The sequence below is a fragment of the Bactrocera oleae genome, chromosome 5, assembly GCF_042242935.1.
Source record: "Bactrocera oleae isolate idBacOlea1 chromosome 5, idBacOlea1, whole genome shotgun sequence".
NCBI classification, from domain to species: Eukaryota; Metazoa; Arthropoda; class Insecta; order Diptera; family Tephritidae; genus Bactrocera; species Bactrocera oleae.
Genome location: NC_091539.1, coordinates 3,292,563 through 3,320,294, shown reverse-complemented (window position 1 = coordinate 3,320,294; position 27,732 = coordinate 3,292,563). Strand labels below are relative to the sequence as shown.

Genomic DNA, 27,732 nt, shown 5'->3' with positions numbered 1-27,732 from the left:
TGCAGTTTCGTTGTTGGTTTGTGTGTTTTGGTGTTTGTATGTTTGTTGTTGGCATAGCCGTTTACCCCACCTTTGCCCTCTTTGCTCTTTTATCACCAGCGTACCTTGCTAATCCTCTTGCTTTGCATTCAGCGTTCGACATTGTTGTTTCATTGTTGCTCTAAATAACATTAGTGCTATTGTTGCCGTGTGTTGTATTATTGTTGTGATGCAACAAGCATGACTTGAGTCCAAGTGCAACAATATTTCAGCCTCAGCTTATGCGCCAACCTACGTCCGTACCCCTACTGCACTGAAGTGCGCTGCTGAGTGTGTGTGTGTTGGTTTGCCCCTGCATTTGGCATTGTTTCTAATGTTGCCTGCTATAATGGACGCACAAGTGTATGCTTCACAGGCAACTTTAAGCCAAAAAAGTGTTTTAATGCGTTTTTGGATGAAAAAATTTAAGTAATTTTTTTTAAATATAATTAAACTTTTATTATATTATATATTCTTTAAATTTAATGCAATACTTTTTTATTATTGATTTTTTTTAAATATTTTAGGTAGTATTTTTTTATAATTTTTAAATTTTAAAATTTCAATTGTTTTTACCCTTATTAATATTTATTTATTATTATTTCTTAATATTTAGAGTTGTTGTGCATAATTTTCTTGAAGAATTTAAGTTTGTAGTTTTTTTTACATTTTTGGTGGCAATTTTTTCACTTATATAATTTTATTTTAGTTTTTAGGTTTTATATTTTTATTTTAATTTATGTTTTAGTTTTGTCTTTTAAATTTTTGTTTTTTTATTTAATTTATTTTTTTTTCATTGAGTTCCTGAGTTGTTTTCCGACTTTACTTGTTATTCAATTTGTTATTAAAGTTTTTTATCTGCTTTTAATTAATTTTTTTTTTGTTAATTTATATTTTTTATTTTCTTTTTATTGAGCCCCTGAGTTTTATTACTGATTTTACTTTTTTTTATTTAATTTTTTATTTTAAATTTTTCTTAATTTATAGTTTTTTTTTAATTAAAAAATATTTTATCGTATTTTTTTGTTTAAGTTTCTAGTCTATTAGTTCTTTTTATTAATTAATTTTGTGTTTTCAATTTCTATTTTTTTATTTTTGCTTTACTATTCATTGAGTTTCTGAGTTGTATTCTTACTTTCACTTGTTATTGACTTTTTTGTTTTAAAATTTTTAATTTTCATTTACAATAGTTTTAATTCTATTTTTTTATTTATTTTACCTTTTTTTTTTGATTAAGTTTTTTCCTAATTGTAGTTTTCAATTCTTTGCCTTTCCTTTTATTACATAGTTTTCAATATATATACTTAGCATACTTTTGTGCGCCTAACCCTTTCTTTCTTTTTATACATAACTGTTGTTGTGCTTTAAGTCAAATCTGGATTGTTGTTTCCTTAAAACAATTTTCTGAATTATTTTTATTTGTTTTACCAGAAAAATATAATATTATATTTTAAGCTTTAAATTTTTATTTACCATATTTCTATTCATTATTTTTTTTCCTTAAATGCAACTTAATAAATAATTTTTTAAATATTTTTTATACTATTTTCGCTGTTTTTGTAATGGTTTTTCAATTTACTTTATTATATTTATATTTTTTTTAACACTGTCGCTATAATTTTTTTTATTTTACTTTTTATCTTTATTTGTTTTTTTATGCTCTTGACTCTTAGCATACAGTTTGGCGCATGTACTCTATCCCGTGTTATTTCTTTGCTGTCGTTTTTGCTGTTTTAAAATACCTTTGTTTGTGGCCACGTCTGCACTGAGGTAGAACCGTCGCCTTTGACTGTTTGACTCTTGTTTTGCATCTCAGAGCAACAACAAGCGAATTTTGCACACAATTTGCATTTCAATAGCAGAGGCTTCTCAAAGTATACTCACAGCAATATTTTTTTTCAATGTATAAAAAAAAAAGAAACGGGTTGAGCGGCTCTTTGAGCTGAAGGTCAAAAGCTAATGTGACTTCACAGTACGACAAAGGTTAACAGATCCATTTTATGAAAAGAAAATTTAATAAAACGACATTTTTGAATTTTTTGAAAACATGTTATAAAATTTTTCTAACATTTTTCGAAAAATCTGTTTTAAATTTCATCAATACTCAGAGGTTCTTAAATAGTTTTTGAGTGAAGAAAAATTCTAAAAAATGTTAAAAATGTCTATACAAAATATTATTTTTCTCTTAAGTTCTTCATTTAAAAAAATTAGTCTGTATAAAACCGTTAAATAATGTACTAAAAAGCATACAATAATAATTTTTGCTGTCATTTGCACCGGAAAACCTTTTAAAATACATAAAAGCCCATTGAAATTTATGTGTGCACTAATTTGCTGCAGATATCACACTTTCGAAAGCGGAACCAGAATCAGAAATTGAAAAATCATAAATTTTTACACAATTGCCACAATAAACATAAAATTTTATGCTGCTCATAAGGCTATCAAAAGTTCACAGCCATTGCGGGGTTGTACAAACAGGACACGTGAGTTTGACAAGCAGAAAACTTAAAATTACATAAACACTCTACAGCGCGCATAAAGCTATTTTAAGTGACAAATGGACGAGTGAATGAGAAAAATATGTTTATTCATTTATGGCAACTTTTTTTGAAGAAAAAATCTTTTTGTATTAAAATTTTTTTAAATTTCTTGTTTTTATTTAAAATGAAATTCTTGGTATTCATTTTCTAAAAGTAGTAATTTTTTTTTGAAAATGAATTTCTTCAATAAATCTTCTAATCTAAAGTTATAAAGAAAATTAAAATTTAAAAAATTGAAAATTTGAAAAAAAATTTTATTTCAAAATTAAAAAAAAAAATTTATTTCAAAATTTAAAAAAAAAAAATTTATTTCAAAATTTTAAAAAAAAAATTTTATTTCAAAATTTTTAAAAAAAGTTTTGAATTTCAAAATTTTTTTAAAAAAGTTTTCGGTATCAAAATTTTATGAAAATGCTTTACATTTTTTTTTGAAAAATATGCTTCAGTTTCAAATCAAAAGTGTAATTAGAAGACATTTAGTTTTGCAATATGTTTACATTTTCTGTAATTATTGAAAAATATAGAATTGCAAATTTTAAAAATTTCAAAATTTGAATATTGAAAATTTGAGAAGTTTAATAAATTTCAAAAGATGATAAATTGAAGATTTGAGAATTTTAAAATTTAAAAATTTTAATATATAAAAAATTAAAAATTTATAAACATTTATTTTATTTTTCAATATCATCTTCTTTATCGCGTTTATAAAAAAAATCAATAAAAATTTTTTAATGCAAAAATTTACTTTTTAAATATTTAGATTGGATAATGTTTTTAAAATTTTTTTACGCTTTTATTACAAATTTAGGGTTTCCAAGGAAACAAAGTATTTCGAAATATTTAAGGAAAAATGTTAAATAATATTTTTAAAAACAATTTAATATAATATATTAGAAAAAATTTAAAAAAGTAAAAAAAGTTTATTAAATTTAATTTCGTCTAATTATATAAATAGAAAATATATTAAATATATACTTATTTATTTTTTTTTGTTTCCATTTATAATTTAGTTATTTTGTTTATTTTTTTCACATGTCCTTGCCATCTTTCCTTTCTTTAAAGATCATTAATTTCTCACGCGTATATTTTTGCACTTTGTTATATTTTTTCAAAAAAAAAACACAAGCATTATTGGCAGCTTGGTCCACCTTATCCGCCCACGTGTGACTTTTATTATTTGTATGAGCAAGAAATTTACGGCCACAAAAATCAATAAATCCCAACTAAATTGCGGCGCCAAACGACCACGACGACAAAGCGCTGTAAGGTAGCCAACAAGGTGCGCGCGGGAATGCGGGTTGCCGCAGGTTTGTTATAAATGAAGTTGGCAACAATGGCGTACAATAACGGTACGGTTGAGGTCAGTGGTGGCGGCGGAGCGAGACATAGCGCACACATGCCCCTTTGTTATAGCTTTTTGGGTTGAGTACTCGTATATACTGATATGTGTATATGTATATGTGTTTGGATGTGTGTTATTGTGCAAACCATCGTAGGCTGGCCCTGAGCGCAGACAATAAAATGGCAAATAAAAATAAATACAAATTTCCTTGAATAACAACTATATAGCTGTTGATAGCAGGGGTGGCTGTGAGTGATAAAAATTTATGCATGTAAATGTATGTACCATACATACATATGTATGAGTATATATTTGTGTATGTGTGTATGAGAAACGTAGTGGAAAAGCGATGGGGACTTGCTGTAGCGCAGTTTGGGTATTAAAAAAAATATAGTTTTAGGCAGTTTTAGATAAAAGTTATTTATCTACTCTACACTGCTCTAGAGCTTTGTTATATGAATTTAGGGAATTTTGTAAAATTTTTGGTACAATTTCATATATATTTATTTTTATTTTTCAGACGCGTGATTATAGTGGAACCCTGCATGCAATCGACATTTATATATGAAGTAAGCATGTGTAATTAAAATTAAAGCATATTTTTAGGCGGGCAGCATCGACAATGATATCTGTCATCGTTATTTTGGGGAAATGATTGCTTAGTGATTTCAGCAAACCTGTTTCGAAAAAAAGCAAACTAATAGCTTTTGCCTACTATTTGGGTAGATTTCGTACACATTTCATTCATATACCACATGTGTCTGTAGTTCTTAACATGTTAATGAAAAAATTTAATATAAATTATTGACTCTAAATAACATATTTTAACACAGCTTTTCATAATATTATATTATATGCCATAACAAAACGATTCGTTGAGAATTGTGTATGGCAACCCTCTCCCAAAATATGCCTATCATTTTTTCTGCCCGTAAATATATATGTATATTTTTATTAATTTTGAAGTCTGAAATTATAAACGCAAAAATGAAAAATATACAGTTAAAAAATCAAATAATTTAGTTTAATCATACTAGTTTAATCATCCTAAATTATATTTAATCATACTAAATTATCTGATTTTTTTAACTGTATATTTTTCATTTTTTTAATTAGTTTTAATTGATTGGCAACCCTTTTTTTAAATAATTTCAAATATTTTGTAATTAATTTTTATTTATTTTATATCTTTTTATTGTGTCCTTCTTTTTCTTTTTTAGTGGTAATTTTGAAAGCGTGGTAGTCAAATAAACAGCGTCAGGGGTAAGTAAAAAAATATTTAAAAAAAAGTTTAACATTTCATGTTTTTAAATATATAATTAATTTGCCGAGATTATTTAATGTAAAACAAAATATATTAAATTATTTTTATTTCGAAAAAACTTCAAAACACCTAAAAAATGTATTTATTTATTTTAAATTTTTTATAAAAATTTTGAAAAAATACATCTCAACTCCAAATTTATTTTTATTTTAAAAAATTTTTGAAAAATTTTCAATTCCAAAATTTTACGAAAATGTTTTAAGGTTTTTAAAATATTTTTGAAAAAAATGTCTCAGTTCCAAATGAACTCTTTTTTCCAAAAACTAATTTTTTTTTTTTTAATTTCCAATTTTAAAATTTTTTGAAACAAGTTTTCGACTTCAAAACCTTTTTAAAACGTTTAACATTTTTGAAAAATATGCTTCAGTTTTAAAATCAAAAATATGATAAGACACATAGTTTTGAAACTTTTTGAATTTTCTGTATTTTGTTTTTGTTTTTCAGCTATTTTTTACACGAAATTTTGAAACACGTATTTTATTCTAATTTTTTCTAAAATCCCTCAAGAGTTTTCAAAGCAAATTTAAATGCATTTGTTGCACTTTAATAAAATATGTCTTAAGATTTTTAAAATATTTCTGAAATTTCAGAAATCGCATACAGCTATTTTCTGCTTGTTTTCCCCACCCCTCTTTCTACAGGACACTTTCCACGCCATTGCTTGTGCCCCATCAATATCATAAGTGCAAGAATGTTAAGAAAATATTGTTGGAATTTAATCAAAACAACTGCAACAACACTAACCTGTGTGGGTGCTGCACGCTGCTGTTGTTTTTGTAGCTCACGCTCCGTCTCCTGCACATAATCGCCCTTATCGTGCTTTTGCTCAATTTGTTGCTGTTGTAGTTGGTACTTAAGCTGTTGCTGTTGCTGGTGTTGTTGTTGTTGATAGAGCAATTTTTCCTGCTGCTGCTGCTGTTGTTGTTGTTGTTGATAAAGCGATTTTTCCTGCTGCTGCTGCTGCTGTTTTTGCAATTGCTGATGCAGCTGTTGCTGATATTCATATTGCTGTTGCTGTTGTTGTTGCAATTGATATTGCAATTGCTGGTATTTATGTGATGTCGCCTGTGGCGTTGCCAGCACGTGTTGCTGCTGTTGTTGCGCTTCGGATTGGTGTTGCGGCCGTGGCTGTGGCTGTGGATGGCCAGCCACTTGGCAACAACACATTGTCATTGCCATAAATATTGTGAGAATGTTGCCAACCGCGATGGCGAATTTTGTTGCGGTCGCCATTTTTCTTGCAATTCTTGGCATTTCGCTCCCTCCTCTTCCTTCTCCTTTGCAAACAATGACGCACTGCGTGCTCTCCGCCTTCTACGTTTGTGCTGCTGCTGCGCTGTGTGTTGTTGCGATTACTTTGTTGTTGTTATTTATTTATCTTTTATTTTTGCTTTCTTCTCGCTTGTTTTTGTTGTTGTGCACTTTGCGTGTTCGGTCGTTGTTCGTTGTTATTGTTATTTTTGTGTCAATATTTTACATTCATCTATTTTATTGCACTTTCCAATTGCTCGTTTCACTCGATATCGTTGCTGTTGTTTTTGTAATTTTATTGCGAGTTAAAGCATTTTGGCGATTTTTCTTTGAAATTGCTTTCACTTGTTCGATTTGCAGTAACGCCTTTCCACTGAAAAATACAACACATGGTGGCGTTTTAGAAAAATGTTTGCTTTAATTAAATATTTGTGTGTGTGTATATGTAAAATTTATGTATCTAATTGCAAATAGACAACCAAAAAATATCAAACTAATAATCTGAAAATCTGAATAAGATTTTAATTTAAATCTTTATTTCCTTTCTGAAATATGTATAAAAAAAATTTTATTGAAATAATTTCAAAATTTTAATTAAAATTTTCTTTTTGAGAATCTATATATTTTTTAATTTTATATGTATAGTAGGGTGGACCGAAAAAAAGAGGCACCGCGCCGCCTCTAGAAGTTAAAATTTTTTTTTTTGTCCAATAAGTTTCCTTTTTATAATCTACAGATTTTACCCTCGGGCAAAGCAAAAAAATTTTATACATATAATATGCATATATAGTATGTACATATATTAGGAATACTTGTTTTTGCTTAGTGCTCTAAAATGTATGTAGGTCCTTAGACACCTCTAAGAAAGTCTATCCAAATATGAGCTCTTAATTGTAACGGGCAGATCCTCCGCCTTACAGTTTTCTATTTATATTATTATCAGATAGAAAAATTCAAATCTCGTTTCCAACTCCTTGAAAAATATCTCGTTTCATAGTTTTTGTATTAAAGTTTATACTCTACCAAAAGGTCTCACATGATTTTTTCGTAAGCCTAACCGTTAAAAGTATATTAACGGTCGAAGTTTGATTATTTTAAGACAAATTTTTTTCTCTTACGAATTTTACAACTCATTAAGAATAAATCCATATAAACCGAATTCATAGTTTTGTAGAAAATTTATTGCCTTATAAAAATGGTTTCTTATTATAAGGCGCATGAGCTTCCCGTTAAAATTAAGAGCTCATACTTGTAGCGACTTTCTTACTGTTGTCTAAGAACCTATTTTTCAGAGTACAAAGCGAAAAAAAATGTTTTTTACAACCACCCTAATATACATACATACATATGTAGGTATGTTCATATAACTTGAGTCTAGCGGTAGAAAGTTAGGCACTTTTATATGATTTTTAATATTTATTTGTTATTTGTAATTAGTTGAGAAGTTTCCTCCCAAATGTTATGTTTACTTATTAATTTAGTAAAATTTTTATTTTTTGGAATAAAATTTCTACTTTTTTAAATTTTTCATTAAAATAAAGTTTATGTTATAAAATATTATACATATTTATAAAATATTTAAAATTTTAAAATCTTTTTAAATGTAAAAATTTGTTTGCTCAAATTACGATATAAATTTAGTAAAATTATTTTTTTTTGTTTAAGTAAATTTTTTTCCTTAGGCTTGAAATATATGTACATGTGTATACATTTTTAATTTAATTTTCTAATTTTATTATATGTTTAAATTAAAACATTATTACTGAAATTAAAAATATTTTTCTTTGGACTGAAATATTTGTTTGTTATATATTTTTAGTTTTTTTACTTTTTTTAATATTTTTCAAATACATTTTTTTCTTTTTTATCAATTTTCTACAATCACTAAAATTTTGCACAAATATTTCATTTTTGCTTAAACATGTATAGGTTTTCTTAATTTTTTAAATATTTTTTAATTACATTTTTTTTTCTTTTTTAATTACTAAATTTTTTTCTATAACTAAAATTTTGCTCAAATATTGTTTTTATTGCTTAAACATGTAAAAAATTTTCTTAATATTTTTTTAATATAATATTTGTTAATTGTTTTTTTTTTCAATTATACAATTGCCCAAATTACTTCAATGACTAAAATTTTTCACAAATATTTTTTTAGCTTGAGCATGTACACATTTTTGGAATTTTTTTATATTTTTAAATTAAATTATTTTCTGTTCTTTCGATTTTTTACAAATACTAAAATTTTTCACAAATACCTATTTTATTGGTACCTTTTCTAACTAAATTTAGTTTATTTTCTTATTATTTTGAATTTTTTTTTTATTAGTAATTATTATACGTAAAATTTTTTTTATTAATAATTTTTTTATTTATTTACGTTTTTAATTTTTACTTTGTAAAATAATTAGTTCTTTTTAAGTTTTTTAAATTATTATTTTTTTGTTAATTATTTTCAAAAAAATAAAAAATATTTTAAAAAATTTATATGTGGTGAAAATTTTTAAATATGTAATTGTTGTTTCTTTAATTTTGGTTTCTGTAAAATATCAGTGTGGTTTTGTTCTGCTATTTTCTAATAACTTACAAAAGCTTTAAAGAAATTTAATATTTGTTGAAAAAACTATAAATAATTATTTATATTCAAATAATGAAATTATTTAATTTTTTAAAATATCATATTTTTGTTTTCATAGATTCTGAAATTTTCAGCTTTTTTTTAAAATTTTTTTTATTTTTCATTTGAAAATTTTTCGTATTTTTGACTCTAATGCATGCATATGTATGTTTCTCACATCCACCGCCACTGCTCAGCCCTTAAACTTTCACCACTACATACAATCCACGGCGAAGCATGCGAAAATCGCTAATTAACGATAAAAAATTGAAAGTTGGCGAAATGGCCTTGAACAGTCAAATGATTTCACATAACAAGTGGCAATCAAAGTAATCTGCAGCTCAAAACGTAATCCGCAGCGATTAATGCATTAATTGGCATTGGAAATTGAAAAATAAGTATAAATGGTGAAGCCAACAGCGCGCAATAAAAACAACAGCCAACAACAATTTAAATTAAAAACGCCATCAAAATGCAAAAAAAAAGCGCCAGAAATGTAATCAGAGTCATGAAAAATTCAACTCGAAACCTGGCAGACAAAGGCACGAAGCCAGAACGCGCCGCAGCAGAAAAAATTAAAATTGCACACACACATGCACATACGCAAGTAAAGTAAAAATGCCGAGGCAAACATGCAATGGAAATTGTTAAAGCGTTAAAAGTTGAATTTTTCTTCTTTATTTACATACAAACAACAACAAGCCAAACCAAAATGCAAGAGCAATAAAACAACAACATCTATGGCAACTGCAACCAAAAAACAAAACGAAATGAAAATGCTTTATGGCCAGCAATATATATGTATGTGTGGAAAAACAACAAAAGCGTCAAACAGAAAAGTTTAAAAAAGTCAAATTGAAATATTCGAAAAAAAACGTATTAAGGAAACGCGAAAAAAGTGTGGCTAAAAAATTTAATCTCAATTTTTATGCATGAAAATTTATGCGCAATTTTGCTACATCTGAAAATTAAAAAAAAAATTAAATTAAAAAAATTTAAAACGCATTATGCAAATTTAAACGCCTGTTGTTATTTAAATAACAACTAAAGCTTGTATTAAATAAATACAAATATGAAGTGTGATTTTAAAATAAACGCAAATAAATCTTAAATTGCGAAAACATTGAAATAGTAAATAAAAAAAAAACTATTACAAAGTGTAAATATGCTAAAAATTAAAAAAAAAATTGAAATTTGTGTTGCAACAAAGTAGTGCATTTTAACTATGCATTAATTTGTCATATAATTTGTTATTGTTAATTTGTTTTATGCTTATTTTTGCCAATAAATTTGAATTTTTGAAAAAATTTTCTCACGCCATTCAATGCCAAAAATTATATAAATATGCTAATTGATTTTTTTATCATAATAACACGCTGAAAAAATATTTGTATTCACTAATATCGATGCTTAAATATACAAACTATTTATTTTTCAAATATTTTTTAATACATTTTTTTTTTTATATAGATATTATAAATTTTTTTTAATATTGGAGCAACAGTCAGTGCTGATATACACTTTATACTTATATATATACAAGTATATGGCTAGGTGTGTCGAAAGACAGCCACTCTACCATCTACTTATATATAATATACAGGGTCTAACAACAAGAGCGACGTGGTGTTAAAATGAAATAAAACACTCAAATTTGGTCAAAATGGATTGTTTTTTTTTGTGCTATGCAGATAATTTTTTGCCATTAATGATTTCAACAAAATGTCAGCCAAATGGCCACCACGGCTCCACGGCATATCTCCACCCGTTTACGCCAATTTTCGATGACCCGGTGCAGCATTTCGGCTATAATGCGCTGAATGTTGTTTTCAAGCTCCTTCAACGTTGCTTGTTGACACTGACAAAATTTGACACAAATCTGCAAACAAACATGGCCGCCACGACTTGTCAAACTCACGTCATCCCTATTGGTAGACGATGTATATACATATGTGATTTAACGATTTATATTTATATATATATCAAAAATACATTTTGGACAAAATTTTAACATTTAAAAACTTATAATTTTCAAATTTTCTCTACTTTCATTCTAGAGAAAAAAAAATTGTTTATAATCGTTCCAGAATTAAAAAAGTATAATATAAAAAAATAAATTCCGAAAATTAATAATTTCATTTACTTCTTTTGATACAATTTTGCAATAAATTTTCTGTACTTTTTATTTAATAGAAAAAAATTCAGTTCCAGAACTCAAAATATTACAGATATAAAAAAATTCTTTTTCGAAAAATAATATATCACATATTTTTTTAAGTTTAAAACATAAGTGCTATAAAAAATATGTGACCGAAAACTAATATTTTAAAATAATTATAAAATTTTGAATTAAATTTTTTTATTTAAAATTTTTTTACCCATGACAAAATTTTACAAATTTTAAAAAGTTTTGTGTTCAAACTTTTTTATAAACCTACATACTTTTTGCTATATATTTTTAAACCCTGAACAGGTTATATTATATTAAGTTTGCCACGACGTTTGCTAAGCCAGAAGCAAACGTCGGAGACCCTATTAAGTCGATTTAGCCATTTCGTATGAATATATGCAAGCTAGTCACTTAGTTTTTAAGGCATCGATCTAAAATTTTGCAGACGTGCTTCTCTCCTCAAGAAGCTGCTCATTTGCCGGAATCGTAGATATCGGTCCGCTATAGGACATAGTTGCCATAAGAACTGATCAGTCGAAATCAAGTTCTTGTATGGAAAACTTTTTTATTTGAAGAGATATATTCATGCAATTTGGCAAGAATTATTGCCCAAATCAACGGTGTAACCTCGAAAGAAATTATTCAGATTGGACTACTATAGCATACAACTGTCATACAAACTGAACGATCAAGATCAAGTTCTTGTATGGAGAACTTTTTTATTTGACGAGATATGTTCATGAAATTTAGAATAAATTTAATTCAAGCCAACGCAACAATCTGCGAATATTGTTCTTTTAAATCGGACGACTATAGCATATAGCTGTCACTTGTATTGAATTGTTTTTTTGTGTAGTGAAATCTAGCTTCGGTGCCAATCGAAGTTGGCGTTTTTCCTTGTTTTGTTTTTTTTTGGTTATAATTAAATTTTTAGATTTTTTCTTTACTGAATTTTATACCAAACCGTTACTTATATCAAATATGTATATATATATGTACATATGTGTGTAGGTATATGCCTATGTTTGTAGCTATGTCCTTCAATGCGTTACCTTGTAAAATTGCACACTCCGCTCCGTTCGAAACGTTTGTTATTACTGTTGCTGTCATCGTTGCTATTGTTGCTGTTGCCAAAATGAATTAATGCGCTTTTGTAATCCACAATTACAACTAATATGCAGCATGCTTGGCCATTCATGCCACACGTTAGCACTGCTGCTTGTTGCAGCTGCAACAATGGCTTCTGCTGTTGCACTGTTTGTACGCTGTTTTGATTATATTAGCAACAGCTAATAAGCGCGCGCATGCGTGAAAATTGCTTACGCCGAAAAAGCCAAACATAAAGCTGGCGAATAAGCAAAATTTACAAAAATAATAGCAAAGCAGTTGCAGTGAGGCTGCGCATAGAGATTTGTGTAGCAGCTGTTGTTGTTGCTATTGTGCTTGGTTCGCTTTGTTTTCCATTTCTTGTTTTTTTTTCAAATTTAATTTACCTGACGTACGGATTGCGCGCGTGCCTTGTAACAAAAGTGAAACTTGCTCGCGTGTGCACACACACATATATACATACATATATGCATAAGCGTTTTGTTACGCTTCGGCAGCCGCGAAGCTGTAAGTGCAAGCGCTGATGGCGCAGGCAGCCGTCAACAGCAACAAAAAGCTTGCATGACTGCAATTATGCTTTTATTTGCTGCCGCATTTTTCGTGCTCAGCGTTATTAGTGTTGTTGTTGTTGTTGTTTTTTAATTTTTTCCTGCGCTTATTTGCATAAATTCGTATTTTCAAATGCATCGTGTGCTAAAAACTAATAAATATTTATGCAAAAACACAGCGAGTTTGGCTTTTTCACACACAGACACACGCACACATGTATACAAACTTATACACACTCAGCCATGCAAGCATTTTTATTTACATATTACAATTTTTAATATGCTACTTCCTATGCACGCTCATTTTACAGTTATTTGTTGCCTAGCGGTTTTTTGTGCTGCATATTATTTTTTGTTTTTGGTTTGGTTTTTTGCTTTGTTCCTTTTTTCCGCTCATTGTTTTTTATATATTTTCGGCTTCCACAGCGAAAATAGCACATTTCCTATGTAGCTGCCTGGTTGCATGACCGCAGGAAAAGCAAAGCTCTTCCTAGTTGTTGTACGTGGTTATTTAAGGAACACTGTGTTGCCGATATTTCAGTTATTGGAGATGTGTCTTTTCTGCGTTTTTTTTGCACATGACCAAAAAAGATTAAAATTTCACTTAAGACGTCTATGTTCAAAAAAGTCTGAGCTCTATTCGATTCCAACAGCAACTCAATGTGACCTGCTTTATAAGTTGAGTAGTCATAGAACTTGCAGATTCCTCATAAAAGCTTCAACATTTCGGTGAACTTCCATAGAGATCTTGATCTAAGAACACATTCTTCTTACTGAAAAAGGGCGCCTTTGCATGAATTTTGGTCTGTTTAACAAACAAATGAGCTTTACTGTTGGAAGTAATTATAGCCAGCTTAAGTTAGGTTAAGTTCCACTGTGAACATGAAGCATATTGAAAGGAAATATGTTACTACACAAGAATTTCGAAAGCTGCTAAACCCCAATAAATGCTAGTGAATATAAATCTGAGAAGAAATATATGCTGAAGAAAGTTGCACAACAATCTCTCGCCATTTTCCGGGCGGAGCTGCCAAAGCGAGCGTTCGAACTTTGTCTTTTGAATCGGCGCGGTCAGAGCATCGAGTTCTGGAGTTTACTCTACTTAAATTTGAATGTAATTCCTGAAAATTATCAGGATTATCACTTCACTCTCACTCTCTTTCAGGAGTTTTTGGTTTTTCAGAGCCCATTCTGACTTCTGAAATAACCTAAGTTATATGTAGAAAAACTTATATCTATGGCTTCTTCTACCTAAATATAATATAACAATTCATGAATGGCTGTTGGAGACCCTGTACACAAACACCTCCTCTCCTGAGGTTAAGACATAAAAGACCCTAATTTGCAGACGAACTACCTTGAATATGTAGAGCTGTTCTTAAGCAGTTTAGCTTGAACCTATGTTTCATAGGTACAGGCTTCTTTTTGAATTTAGTTTAGTGTAGACTTAGAGCTGAGCTCTTAGTAAGGAATATTAACCCTTACGTTAGTAACCAACTTTACCGACGTCTTTTAGCAACCGATGAGCATGATCTGAGTATTATTATTATTTTGTTTATTTTATTAAAAAAAAATTTTTAGGAAAAAAATTTTAATAGTCAGAGACAATTTAAAGAAAAAAAATAACAACGTAGAATAAAAAAAAATATATAAAAAAAATGAACTCACAAATAGCTTTCTTTTAAGTTAAAAACTAACATAAGCGTTAAACAAAAGGCTCACAGCTAAGGTTCCCTTTTGAAATGGAGAATATAGAATGTTTGAATGGGAAAGCAGAGCGCTCTAGATTATAAGAAGACACCGGATTTGGAATGGAAAATTTTTTGAAAAAAGTTTACAGCACACCGCTCTACAGAATCGGATGAAGCATTATATGCTCGCATCGAGTTCTTACCCCACTTAACGATTTCTTTCTTTCAATAAGTTTATGTCATTCGCAAGTCAATTAGAGAAATAGAACCGCATAAATGTATAATATTTGGCGTAGTTTTACTTAAATTCGAGACAACTCGCAACATTTTGAGCTACATTCCAGGCTTAATGGGACTCAAGCAACCAAAGGTACCGAAGTTCATAAAAGGTAGATAAAGAGCGATTAGTTCTGTGGCTCTGTATTATCTGCCTCTCACTCTTTAATAACGACGTGAGTGTTGGTGTTCTTTGTCAACACAGAGATCGTCCACTGTTTGCTGAAGTACACTTCGATAATAAATATTTCAAATTTGGGCCAACGAGCTGCCAAGTGTTAGAGTCACAGCCATCGCCTTACGAATTACAACACGCATTTTTGTGAGAGCGTCTCAAGTTCGTTCTGTAATTGCAATATGATACTCGTATTCATAGCAATCGCAAAGCATGCCTTTAAGCGTTATCCTACAGGAAAATAAAGTCAGCCGAACTCCACTTTGCTACACTTCACTCCATGGCGCTGTGTTTTGCTTTAAACGCCGCTATGCTGTGAAATTTCTTTTTCCGCCTTTCATGCATAAATGTAATTAATGACATACGTGTAGAAAATGCCTTTGGCTCAAAGACTTCATAAAAAATGGCTGCCTTTTGTAAGGAGTTGAGTACATAAGTAAGCGAATGCTCGCACATTAACCCTTTTAGGGCCGAAGAAAAGGAGTATAATGCTAGGAAAAGCTTATAGAGAGACAGACAGGCAAAGAGATCGGCAAAGAAGTGCTTCATTACAGCCTACACACATACGCACACACACACACTCATGCGAGTGAAGCAAAGACACACTTGGCAGTGGCAGCAACAACATGTGGCACTTCAAAGCGTTCTGTAGCATTCCTTCACAACTCGTTGCTTTTGCGAACTCGTTTGCTATTTTTTTTTCATTTTTTCCTGTTTTTCTGCTGTCATTCTTGCTTTCCTTTTCCGCTGGCGAAGTTCTTTGCTCACACACACACTTATGCATACAACTATATGCTTCTGTTTTTGGTATTTTAGTAGTAGAGAGTTAACAGTGGCAGCAGCTGCTGTTTCCTACTAAAGTTCAGCTATTTCGAGGTGCCTCAGTTTGATTCTGTTTATTAAGCTGCCACTCGAGCGAGTGTACGTAGTTGTATGTTTTGTTGTTGTTGTTGTAGTAGAAGATGGTAGTCTATGCCATTGACTCAAGCTGCATTAATAAACCATAGTTCATATGTGACTGCTCGGCAGCGAGGGGAGCGCTGAAAGTTGAAAGGACAACACCAAAACCAAAAACCGCAAAAACAAAAAACACCTTAACTTCTGCTGCACCCAAACTATAATACCCTTCACAGCTGCATTTATTATAGCATTAAAAGGGTATGAAAAGAACTTTATCTTGAGTTGGATCGGTGAGTTTGCATGGCAGCTATATGCTATAATGGTCGGATCTGAACTATTTATTCAGATATTGTAGCGTTGTTTTGGACAATAATCCATGTAAAATTTCATGAGCATATCGTGTAAAGTAAAAAAGTTTTCCATACAAGGACTTGATTTTGTTTCTTCAGTTTGCATGGCAGCTATATGCTATAGTGGTCCGATATCGGTGATTCCGACAAATGAGCAGCTGCTTGTTGAGAGAAGAACGTGTGCAAAATTTCATGGCGATATCTCAAAAACTGAGGGGCTACTTCCCATATATACAGACAGGCATGGGGATATCGACTCAGCACGTATATACTTTGTAGGGCCTCCAACGTTTCCTTCTGGTTGTTACAAAGTTTGTGGCAAACCTAATATATCGTATTCAGGGTATAGCAAAGTCAACAAAAAAGCAATAGCAAACAAACAACAATAACAAACGCTTCAACTAAGCAGTCAGCAACTGAGTACTTGCATACGTAGACACAAACATACATATGCACACAAACATACACATTCACACAAATTCAACCATACAAACCCTTCAAATGTGGCAAGCCAAGTACATTAATCAAATAAATATTTCAAATAAATACGAACTTAAAACGTTAAAGCGAACAAGCGGAGCATACTGCAACAAGAATACGTAAATACACTAAAAAAGTTGCATGCGAGTTAAAAAATAAAAATGCTCAAAATATTAGTAGCATTATTGGGGTTAAACAGCAGCGCCATTTGATTGTGTGGGTGCTTGAAAATAAGACGAAAACAAAATTTTTATGAATAATGGAAAATGTGGCAACACACATGGACAATAATTAATGAGCGTTTAAGTGATAAGATAATCCGAGTGGAAATTTCGACAAGCAAAATAAGGGGTGACGTAAAGCAATTATGTGAACTTTGCAAGAGTTACAATTTTTTATAATTTATTTTTTACAAAAAAATGGTATCAATTTCTCAAAATTCAAAAAAAAACAAATTCAGCAAAGAAATATTGTAAAATTCCTGCACGATTGGCTTATGACTTTTACCGCACGAAGCTTTAAGTATATTTATCACGCATAAGTTCTCTAAAAGCTTTATGGCAACAAAGCTGACTGAGTCAGTACTATTACGGCTAATTTTAGACGCTAAGAAAGCAGCCATATCGTTGTAATTAGTATTCAGCCTAAATGTATGCTTTTCGCTGCACTACCACTTGAAGAAAACGAAATTAGAAATAAGATAATTGTTTAAACTTACTTCAGTCAGTCCAGATTTTAACCTATCTTTTACATACCTATCTTTCATATATTGGGCCTGGAAACTTAACCCTCTCTATTATTTTGGTATTAGTATAAATCTTTTAATAAAGTATATCATTACGAATCAGAACGGACTGATCAGTCTCTCTTTTATAATTATTTCTGTTGGAGAAAGACATCTCTAATATGCCTTGTTAAAATGAAAATGGTCTAGTATTTTATGTTAGTAATAGGCTACACTTACAAGCCGCTCAAAGTGATTTGACAAACTAAAACCACTTTTTCAATTCTAGCATATTGTCAAGATTATTATAGCTACGGAACGCTTTTCTAACCACAAAAATTTCAATTTTCTTCATAAAGAAGTAAATTCATATTAAAAGTGAGACGACATTGAACAAAAATTAACAAGCAGAAAGCTAAGAACAGAAAAGTTTTAAAATGATTTTGCGTGCTCATAAAATTGTGTGGAAAGAATGAGCAATTCATTAGCTTTAAATGCGATTAAATTATTGAAAAAAGTCACATATAAGAATCATGAAATCGGAAGAAGGCAAGGAAGAAAAGAAATCAACTTAATAATACAATGTAAAATAAAATTACAAAAAGTAAAAAAAAAGATTAAACAAAGTTACAACGTTAAGCATTAAGGTGAATTAAAACAGCAGCAGCAGGTGCATAAAGCGTAAAAGTACTCGTATATATGAAATTTGTATGTATAAGGGACCTTACTTGGTATAATACCTATGGCATGTTGGTAAGACGAACAAAAGTCGTGAAAGAGGACGATAAAAAAATTAAGCAAGCAACGAAAACTTGCTAATAGCAAAAGCAACAAAAGGCGTCGAAAAAGGATTGTGTTCGTATTAAAAATGAAAAGAGAAAACCAGCATATGGCAGACAAAAACAGGAAGTCAGTGAACGGAAATGAAAATGAAAAACTTCAGAAGGCAGGAAGGCTGACTGCGACAAAAAAGTGTAAGCGCATATGGCGAAATGCATATGTGACTATTGGCTAGTAATGTAACTAAATTTCGGGATGTTGAAATGCGGATTTTTGCATTCAGTATCCTGAAAAAAACTAAAAACTAAAAAACTAGTAATGAAACTGGATTTCGGGATACCGAACTTGAGTATACATATGTATTCGGGATCTCGAAAAATACTAAACATTTCTTCTACCAAGCGCTATTATTATTGAAGTTATTTCTTATAATAATTTGTGATGAAATTGGATTTCGGGATTCCGAAACTTGGGGTTTTATATTCAGAATCCCGAAAAAATAAAAAGTTTCTTGTACGCTCTATTATTATTGAAGTAATTTTATATGTTCATTTTTATATTCGGGATCCCGAAAAAAAATAAAAAATTTCTTCTATGCTCTATTATTATTTATATAATCAAAAATATTGTATATATTTATCAATATTTTATATAATATTTTACAACATACAAACATATAAACAGCGAAATTTTGGGATTTAAAAATATTTCATATTCGATTACCCAAGTATTTAAATACATATAGCACATATAATCGCTTGATTTTCATGAGTTTCATGCACACCATTGCATATATAAAATCTGAGACTGAGTATGAATAAGTATAGAGAAAAATAGGCGAACAAAGCAAATGAGAAAAATAAAATAAATTAAATGGAGCAACTGGCATTTCCCGGCGCATAGCCTTAAATGCATATGTGTTCCGCACACACTTGCTATAACCATATTAGTATGTACCTATATATATATATACATAGGTATATAGTATATGTATAGCTGCATTCAACCTGTTTGCATGAGCTCATTAATTTATGAACATTTTTCTGCTGCCATGAGCATAGCGCAGCAAAATTCCAGTTGCCCCAAAATGCCAGAACAGAAAAGTAAAATGGACCATTTCAAGTAAACGAAAGTTTTTGGGGAAAATGAAAATTGAATGCACAGCTGCTGAGTTCGTTGACTTTCGGTCGGCTATACAGCGGCCGGTTAACTGACTGGCAGCACAAAATCGGCCAAAACGAAAGTCCTTGCAAGTAAATAAAATCTTTTGGTTTTTTTTTTATAGAAGTGGAGCAGAGGAATATAGCGTGCCGTCCGAGCAATACTAACTGTGTTAGTTGGAGAGTTCGAGTGTGGCGACATTTGTGCTTACAATTTATAATTAAATTGTGGAAGCATCATTGTTGCGCGGCTCTGTAACTATTTTTCTAGTAGGTGAGGTTGGCGAATTCAAGCGCTAGCGTCACAGCCAGTTCACAGTTCACTGTGCCAGGCGAATATTCCGTTGAAACTTTCCTTTTCTCCATCATCATTGGTCCCTTGATTAGCAAAAAGCAAATGTCAACAGTCAATTCTTAAATACAAATGCCTGCCTTTCAAACTCCAAATAACTTCTGATCTTGTTTTTCTAACACATGACAATTATAGTATTTAGATCGATTAGATTGCAGTTACTATGCCTTCTCTGAAAGCGGATGTAAAGCTTAGCATACCGACTATCGTTCATTTAGTGGTTTTTTCTTGAGCAGTTAAACAGCCTAAATCGACCGGCTATCGTTTATTCGATTTCCATAGCTCAACCTTGAGAGCTTTTTAATCCGAACATCAATGCAATCCGTAAATCATCTTTATATTCTTCTAGCTCCGTATCAGAAATCGCTCAGAGTATTTTATGAAAATATTTCGAAAGAAAATTTGTAAGTAAAATTCCACGTTCTTCTATCAGTTTGGTTGATCTGCTCCTTATGAGATCTTATAAATTTCAAACTACTTGGAAATCTCTGATAAAGTTAAATTTTTTATCGAATTCCCATCGCAGTGGCAGTCCTTCACTTAACTTACTCTCATATAACCACCTCTATGGTATACCAGTATGCAAATTCTCCAAGCTCGTGTAGTTTTTCCCCGCTAAGCAACAAATGTCGCAGATCTTAGAATTCCAAAACCACACCATTCGGGTTTTTATTTTCTTTGCAGCATTACTGCTCTCTGGGTTATTTTTAGGAAAAAAATATATATCATTTACCGATATCGTTTTCTGAAGCCTTGTTATGCCTTAATCTCATCTACTTCATTCTATACATTAATAATCACGCAAATGATGTCAGATGCTTTGATTGACTGTCGATGTCTAGAAAATGCTGTTTAAAAAGTTAGATTATTTGATGAAAAACCTTCGTACTTGAAAACAAAAAGGAGAACCCTTATCCCTTTCTCGGTTCAACCGCAGACTGTTAAATTTTATTTAACGTGGGTATCCTACGCTTTCGAGCTAAGGTTGGAAGGAGCTCTTTAAGCAGATTAACGATAGTTATACGGACGATGTTTCTTATGGATTAAGAAGAACATATTAGACTAGTAGCTTGATTGTTACTTTAAGGGTTTTCAGGAAATATTTTTTTCAGAGTCGATATATAAACCGATATTTTTGCTCAAACTATAGACACTGATATCGAAAGCATTTTTTTCGTTCGATGCTTCAAAGAAACCACAATTTTCACTTAATTTTACGCCAACCCGCTTTATGGTGTAATAAAGTGACATCAAAATTTTTCAGTGTCGTAAGCGCGTACACACTTTGTTGCATAATTGCAAAACCGAATATTTTTTTTTATTACCAACGCGCATAAATGTTCGTATGCATTAAATTTGGTTCGTAAACCATAATCAAAGTGTCTCTCGCTTATAGCCAATTTACATATGAGCAACACTTTAGTTTTAATGCTGATTCGCACATTGTTTTACGCTGCTCGCCTAATGCAACTTTATTACGCGGCGAGCGGTTTTTGTGTAAGCAACGGTATTTAGTTGCATTTCGTAAGCAGCGTACGCAGCATAAAAACATGCGTGAAGACAGTAAATTGAAGGCAGAAATTTGTCGTAAATATAATTATTTGATAGGAATATGTTTTTTGGAAGAAGTCGCTCCCTTGATCTTACAGAATATTAATTGAAACAATTTCGTTTAAGATTATGTTAAATCGCTTTTGAAATACGTTGTTATGGGCTTCGGATATTTAATGCAAAATGTTATGAAAGATTTTTTAAAAGGTGGCAACTCTTGACAAAACTTTCTTAATATTACATTCAACTGATTTTATCGAAAGTCTTATTTAAGGTTGATACAAATTTTATAATACCTTGCTCAGTTTTGCTTATTTTTATTAGCTGGCAACTCTATTAAAAAATATGGCTTTATTAAAGTATGCTTGAATATTTTTCAATAGGCTTACCTAAATACGTTTATATTAGCAAACGTTTTTTAATATTTCGCATACTTTAACTTTTCTTCGTTTGTTGGCAACTCTATGCTGACATATGTCTAAATTAAACACTTCATGACAGTTGCCCAAAACGCTTAAATGTGCTATGTTTCGCATGCTTTGTGTTTAATTTTCAAGATAAACTTTTCATTAAGTGGCAACTCTGTTTCGAAATATATTAACTTGAAAATAACGTGACAGTTTTACTTTAGTTTTCAACCTTTCTTGAAATAAAAGTTTTTGAAAACTTTTTTTTTGAACTTTTTAAAACATATTTTGTAAAAAAATCAGCTTTTTCTTTGTTGAACTGGCAACTCTATTTAAAATATGTCTTAAACCTTCAGTTTAAGCATACCTTCTGTTTGATACCCATATTGCATTTTTCGTTTCTTGTTTTGTTCGAAAATAGCCACTTCAGGTGGCAACTCTGTACCAAAATACTCAAAAATTGCGGAAAGTTTTTGAAAAACATTTTTTTAAACTTATTTTAAACATATTTTGTAAAAAATGCAGTTTTATTATTTTTATTAGGTGGCAACTCTATTTAAAATATATCCAAATTAAAGATTTTAAGCATATCTTCTGTTTGATACCCATATTGCGTTTTTCATTTCTTGTTTTGTTTCCAAATTGCCACTTCAGTTCGTCAAAAACTAGTTTTCGGAAACCGATTCTTGTTCCCAGAAAAGCTTAGCGTCACAACAGTCGTCACATAAACCTTTAGCCCGCTGGCAACATACACATCCGCTCGAAAAATCATTATTCTGCTCCTAATTTTTCTACCTATACAGTATTATAAATTAATTCTACAAAATTTTCCATTTTCCTCGAGTTTCTCCCACTAATTTAATTGTTTAAAAGGGTTGTCACGGTACATGTACGCAGTAATGGTTATGTCTGTATTACGGTCACTGTGTGCAGCGCACGTGTTGCCGTAATTCGGCTAGTGAAAAGACAGTGAGCGGTGAATATTTTATTATTTCAATTCAATTTGGTTAACACGGACAAGCGAAATTGGAATGAAGTAGTGGAATGGAAGGATATGATAAAATATATGCGCATATTTAAATAGGACAAGCAATGGATAAAGAATGGAATTAAAGGTAAGTTAAAAGCTACAAAATAAATATTAATAGGTATTCATTTAAATTTTCGTAGAAGAAAAGTATTTAGGTCAGTTGTAGAAGTTTTTGAGCTAAGCTACCACGACATTCCAATCTCCTGTATGAGTAAGCAATTTTCGTGGAATTTTCAAAAGATCAACTCAATACTGCATAATCATATTCTTGGCAGATCTTGGAAGAAGTATTTGCCATAAACATACAAAGTTGTATCTTCCTTTCTATAGAACTTGAACCGATTGGCGCTTTAAAATATGTTAACATTATTAAATATCTGAGCTCGTCATAAGGCTTGTACGTCGTGCTTTTTCAAGGTTATGCCTTGTAGACAACTAAGAGTTGAATTAGCTTGAACTTGTCGAAAACAATTAATCTTGAGATTAAGTTTCGCTGCTTCAGAAGTATTTCAAGCAATTTACTTTCTCCATGATACCCGAAAAACGTGTATGTGTTAAGCGAAAGATCGCTGAAACTCCGAATCTATAAAAATATAGATAGATAACCACTAATTCTCTCGAAATATGCAACCTTTATCCGCATTGGAGCGCAAACTTGAGTCAACCTAAAACTTTTAAACCTCATAATTTAACAATTTACAGCTTGCGAGAATTTGCTACGCGAGGACATGCTTCCTTAACACACACTACTGCCACTCAACTGTTAAAAGTAGCGTTCTCTTACAAGAGTCTGTTTACAGCCAATTAACGCCATAAATGTTTAGCAAATTTTTGAAACAAATTAAGGAATTCAACAAACTATTATCCATTGCAGAGTTGTATTTTCATACTAAATGCGAGGCAAAGCTCAATTACAACCTTGAAATTCCGTAACCGCAAAAGATCAAATGTCGTCAACTTTAATTTTACTACAAAAACACAGCAAGCAGCAAATGCTGAGTGTTGGTGGCGCCTGTGCGCTCGGAAAAGTGTGTTCCACTTATGTATGTAAATGTGCCAAATGGGTTTGAAAATGTGCGTTGTTAATACTATATATTTATATATACACTAGGCACATTGGCTGCACACAGGCATAAAATACACACATACACGCTTATAATCTAGTTGAAATTTTAGCTTCAACTGCTTAAACCTTTCGCTGGCAAGCAGTGTTCCACAAGTTCAACAATTGATATGAGTGGCATAGACGGTAGTTGAAGTACACCCACACATCGACGCTGGCGCTTATGTGTAAAATAGTCTGTGCGCTTGCTAAAATAGAAGTTTACACACACATATATACACACACTACACACACCTATAGCGCCAAATTTAGACGTTGTACAGGTCCGTGTCGTGCCACACTGATTTGAGTTAAGCTCGCAAACTTTGCAGTTTGTTATGCGAAAAGCAATTTAAGTCCGAAATGACTAAGTTATTTTCTTTCTAAATTGTGAAATGGAGACAAGTTTCCTTTATGTTCGTTCTCTTGTTTTTTTTTCTCCTTTTTTTTATATGGTAAAGTTCTCGCATGTGTGACTATGTAAGCATACGTGTATGTGTGTCAGCGTAGGAGCTGTCTGTTCATTGTTTTATGTAGGTGCCGAAGTTTAAGTTGCAAGTAAAAGTGGCAGTAACTACATTTTGGTGAACAACAGTATATAGACTTTGAAGTTAATGCAGCGGAAATACATTGAGGACTTACTAGTGCGCAAGAAATGTCCACGAAATGGCTTCTCGAGTGGTAAATTGTTGTTATTTCTAAGTAATCTACTCAATGTTGGCATTCTTCAGCATTCATGTGTATACTTGTACATATAATTCAAAGAAAAGTTGCTAAAAAATGTACCAAAAAATTTACGGTGAAATTAAAAACTAGTTTTTAAACTTTAAATTTATGGATTTTTCTTGTGGTTAAAGTGCAAATTGAAAAATAACTCGTGCCAAATTTCGTGAAGATACCTTGTCAAATGAAGGAGTTTTCCATACAAGAACTTGATTCCGATTGTTCAGTTTGTATGGCAGCTATATGCTATAGTGGTCTGATATTGGCCGTTCCTACAAATGAGCAGCTGCTTGTTGAGAAAAGGACTGGTGCAAAATTTCAGATCGATAGCTTAAAAACTGACGGACTAGTTCGTATATATACAGACAGACGGACGGACAGACAAACGGATATGGATAAATCAACTAAGCGCATCATGCTAATCATTTATGTATATTTATATATTATAGGGTCTTCGACGTTTCCTTTTGGGTATTACAACTTCGTGGCGAACTTAATATACCCTGTTCAGGGTATAAAAATAATTATTTTAGTAGTTACTAACATATTTTCGGTTAATGGCGTCTTGTGGGCGTGGCAATGGTCCGATACCGCTTTATTAAGATAGCTCAGTTTTTACTCAAGTTACAGCTTTCCATCATCCGGATCATTTATATACATATCATTTGTATATCTATCTCACTTAGTTTAAGTTGATACAAAGAACCGTTAGGTGAAGACAACTATTACGCTCTGTAGCAACATGTTGCAAGAGCATAAAAAAGGCATAAAAAGGCATAACATTGTTTTGGGTTAATAAACCTAGAATTTTTAAGTCTAAGATTATTTAAAAAATTTTAAATTTTTACATTTAATGGAGTAAAATGATAAATTTAACAAATTATGCAAATCTTTAAATATTTGTGTTTATCAACGTTTTTGAAATATATTAAATATATATATACAATATAATAAATATTTTACAAAAAAAGTATTTTAATTTGAAAAATTTTAAAAGTTTCAAAAACGCCGCAGTAACAAATTTCTAAAAATTTTGCTTTTTAAATTATTTTTCAGTTGCCAACAACAATCACACTTTTGTTGGCCTAAATTACCAGAAACGACAAATATTGCGCTCATCGCTTAAAATTTCCCTTTATATTTATTTTAATACATTTTTTACGAAAAGTTGGAAATATCAGATTTCATGCATAAAAAAATTCATTTTTTGAATATCATATTTTTTGTGATGCTAGATGCTTTGCTAATCCGCGCATGACCAAAATTAAAAAAAAAAATCTTTTTAATTTTTCCCGCAATAAATCCTCTAATTGATACATTCGTCCAACAAAAGCAAATCAATAAAAGCAAGTTGAACGCACTTTACGCCGCTACAAAGCCAAAGCATTGAGCAAAATTAACAAAAAAGAAAGAAAAAAGTGCTAAAAATAAATAGATTTGCGAAAAATTGTTAAAAATTTGCAAAGCGTCATTCACATTGCTTTTTTTCGCTTTCAAAGCTTCTTTATTCAGTCATTTGTTTTGATTGCATTCATAGGCGTATCTGCGTGCGTTGCACGCTGTGAAAGTTATTGCAGATGCAACTGCTGCACTCACTGCAGCAACAACAAAAACGCTAACTAACTGTATGTGCTTACATAGTATGTATGTGTGTGTGAGTATGCCTGCCTGCCTGACTGGTTAATTGGCTGCTTTTGGCCGAAGATGCGCTTGGCCAAGCGGCAGCTGGCCACGGATTTCAGATTTGAGTGAAATGTGCGAATTTACAACAACAAAATTTAAATTGATATTTTTTAGTGGAAATGTGGGAAAATATTTAATATTTTTGGATTACACAGAAAGCGCTTCGAGAGATAACAGCTAATTTTTTTTTTTTTTGGTAAATTATAAGTTTAAAGGGTTTTGGAAATATTTAAGCGTTTAAAATATATATATTTATATTTTTTATAGTAGTTTTTTATACACATTTATTTTTTTTACAATAAAAAAATTAATTTTATTTGAAAATACTACTTTTTGTGTAAAATTAATAAAAAAATATTCGATTTGAAAAAAATACATTTTCAAAAATATTTTTTAAAATTTAAAAACAACTCTATTTAAAAATGGATCTTTTTGTTTAGTTTTAACAAAAAATATTCGGTTTAAAAAAACATATAAATTATAATTTTTTTAATTCAAAATATTTCTAAGATTTAAAAACACTTACAAATATACTTTGTTTTTGCATTCGAATTTTTTTGTTAATATTTAATATTTTTTTTGCAATTTCCAAAAAAATGTTTTTAAATTTATTTACAGTAATTTTAAATATTAGTGAACATTTTCGTTTTATATTATTATTTTATTATAATTTTTTTATTTAAAATTTTTTAAATAACTAAAATTAGTTCAACCTTTTAACTTAATGAAATTTCCTTATTTCTTACACTAATTATTTAAACATCCCCAAAAAAAGTGACTTTAAAGTAATAATTAAATTTTTACCTTCTTACAACAATTCCTTCTTTGGCGCTGTTGTTGCTTGGCAACGGTTTACTGCTGTGCGTCAAAATTCTGTCACAATGTCACGTTTGATGAACCAATTATTAAACCAACACCGCAGACACAAAAAAATTAATTAAAAAAGCTTACAGGTATTCACGAATTGAGAGTGTGTGGCTACATTTATTTACAGGCATATTTCACTGCAGTAAAATGACGTAAAATAATTAGTAATAATAAAATTTATTAATTGTTAATTTTTAAAGTAAAATTCTTTAACTGCAAGGCAAAAGCGTTTGTGCAAAAATTTCGAAAATTAAATATTACACAAATTTGAAAATATTAAAAACGATTGAAAAATAAAAAATAAAAATTCAAAAGTTTCCAAAAATTTTTTGATATTTTTTTTTTAAAAGACTGGAAAAAGTTAAAAATGATGAGATTGAAATATATAACATAATTTAAAAAAAAACGTTTCAAAAATTTTCTAAAACTGGAAAAAAATTTCGAAAAATTAATAAGTGTTCAGTCTTTACCTGGAAAGCAAAAGTGTTTGTGGAAAAAATTTCGAAAATAAAAACTATAAAAATTTAAAAATAGTAAAAAAGGTTAAGAAATCAAAAAAAA

The 27,732-nt window shown here is 30.3% G+C and overlaps 1 protein-coding gene across 3 annotated transcripts in view; it reads right to left on the bottom strand.

The window, feature by feature from the left end:
* Nucleotides 1-27,732, bottom strand: part of LOC106618042 (ras guanine nucleotide exchange factor R) — a 119,691-nt gene that overhangs the window by 84,771 nt on the left and 7,188 nt on the right. For 2 of the 3 annotated variants that reach the window (XM_036359394.2, XM_070109977.1), the window contains exon 2: nt 5,972-6,851. In XM_036359394.2, the coding sequence (XP_036215287.2) occupies nt 5,972-6,481 (510 nt within the window). In that variant the 5' untranslated portion in view covers nt 6,482-6,851. Of the gene's footprint in view, nt 1-5,971; nt 6,852-27,108; nt 27,309-27,732 lie in introns of all 3 variants that reach the window. The other variant, XM_036359392.2, reaches the window with a different exon arrangement.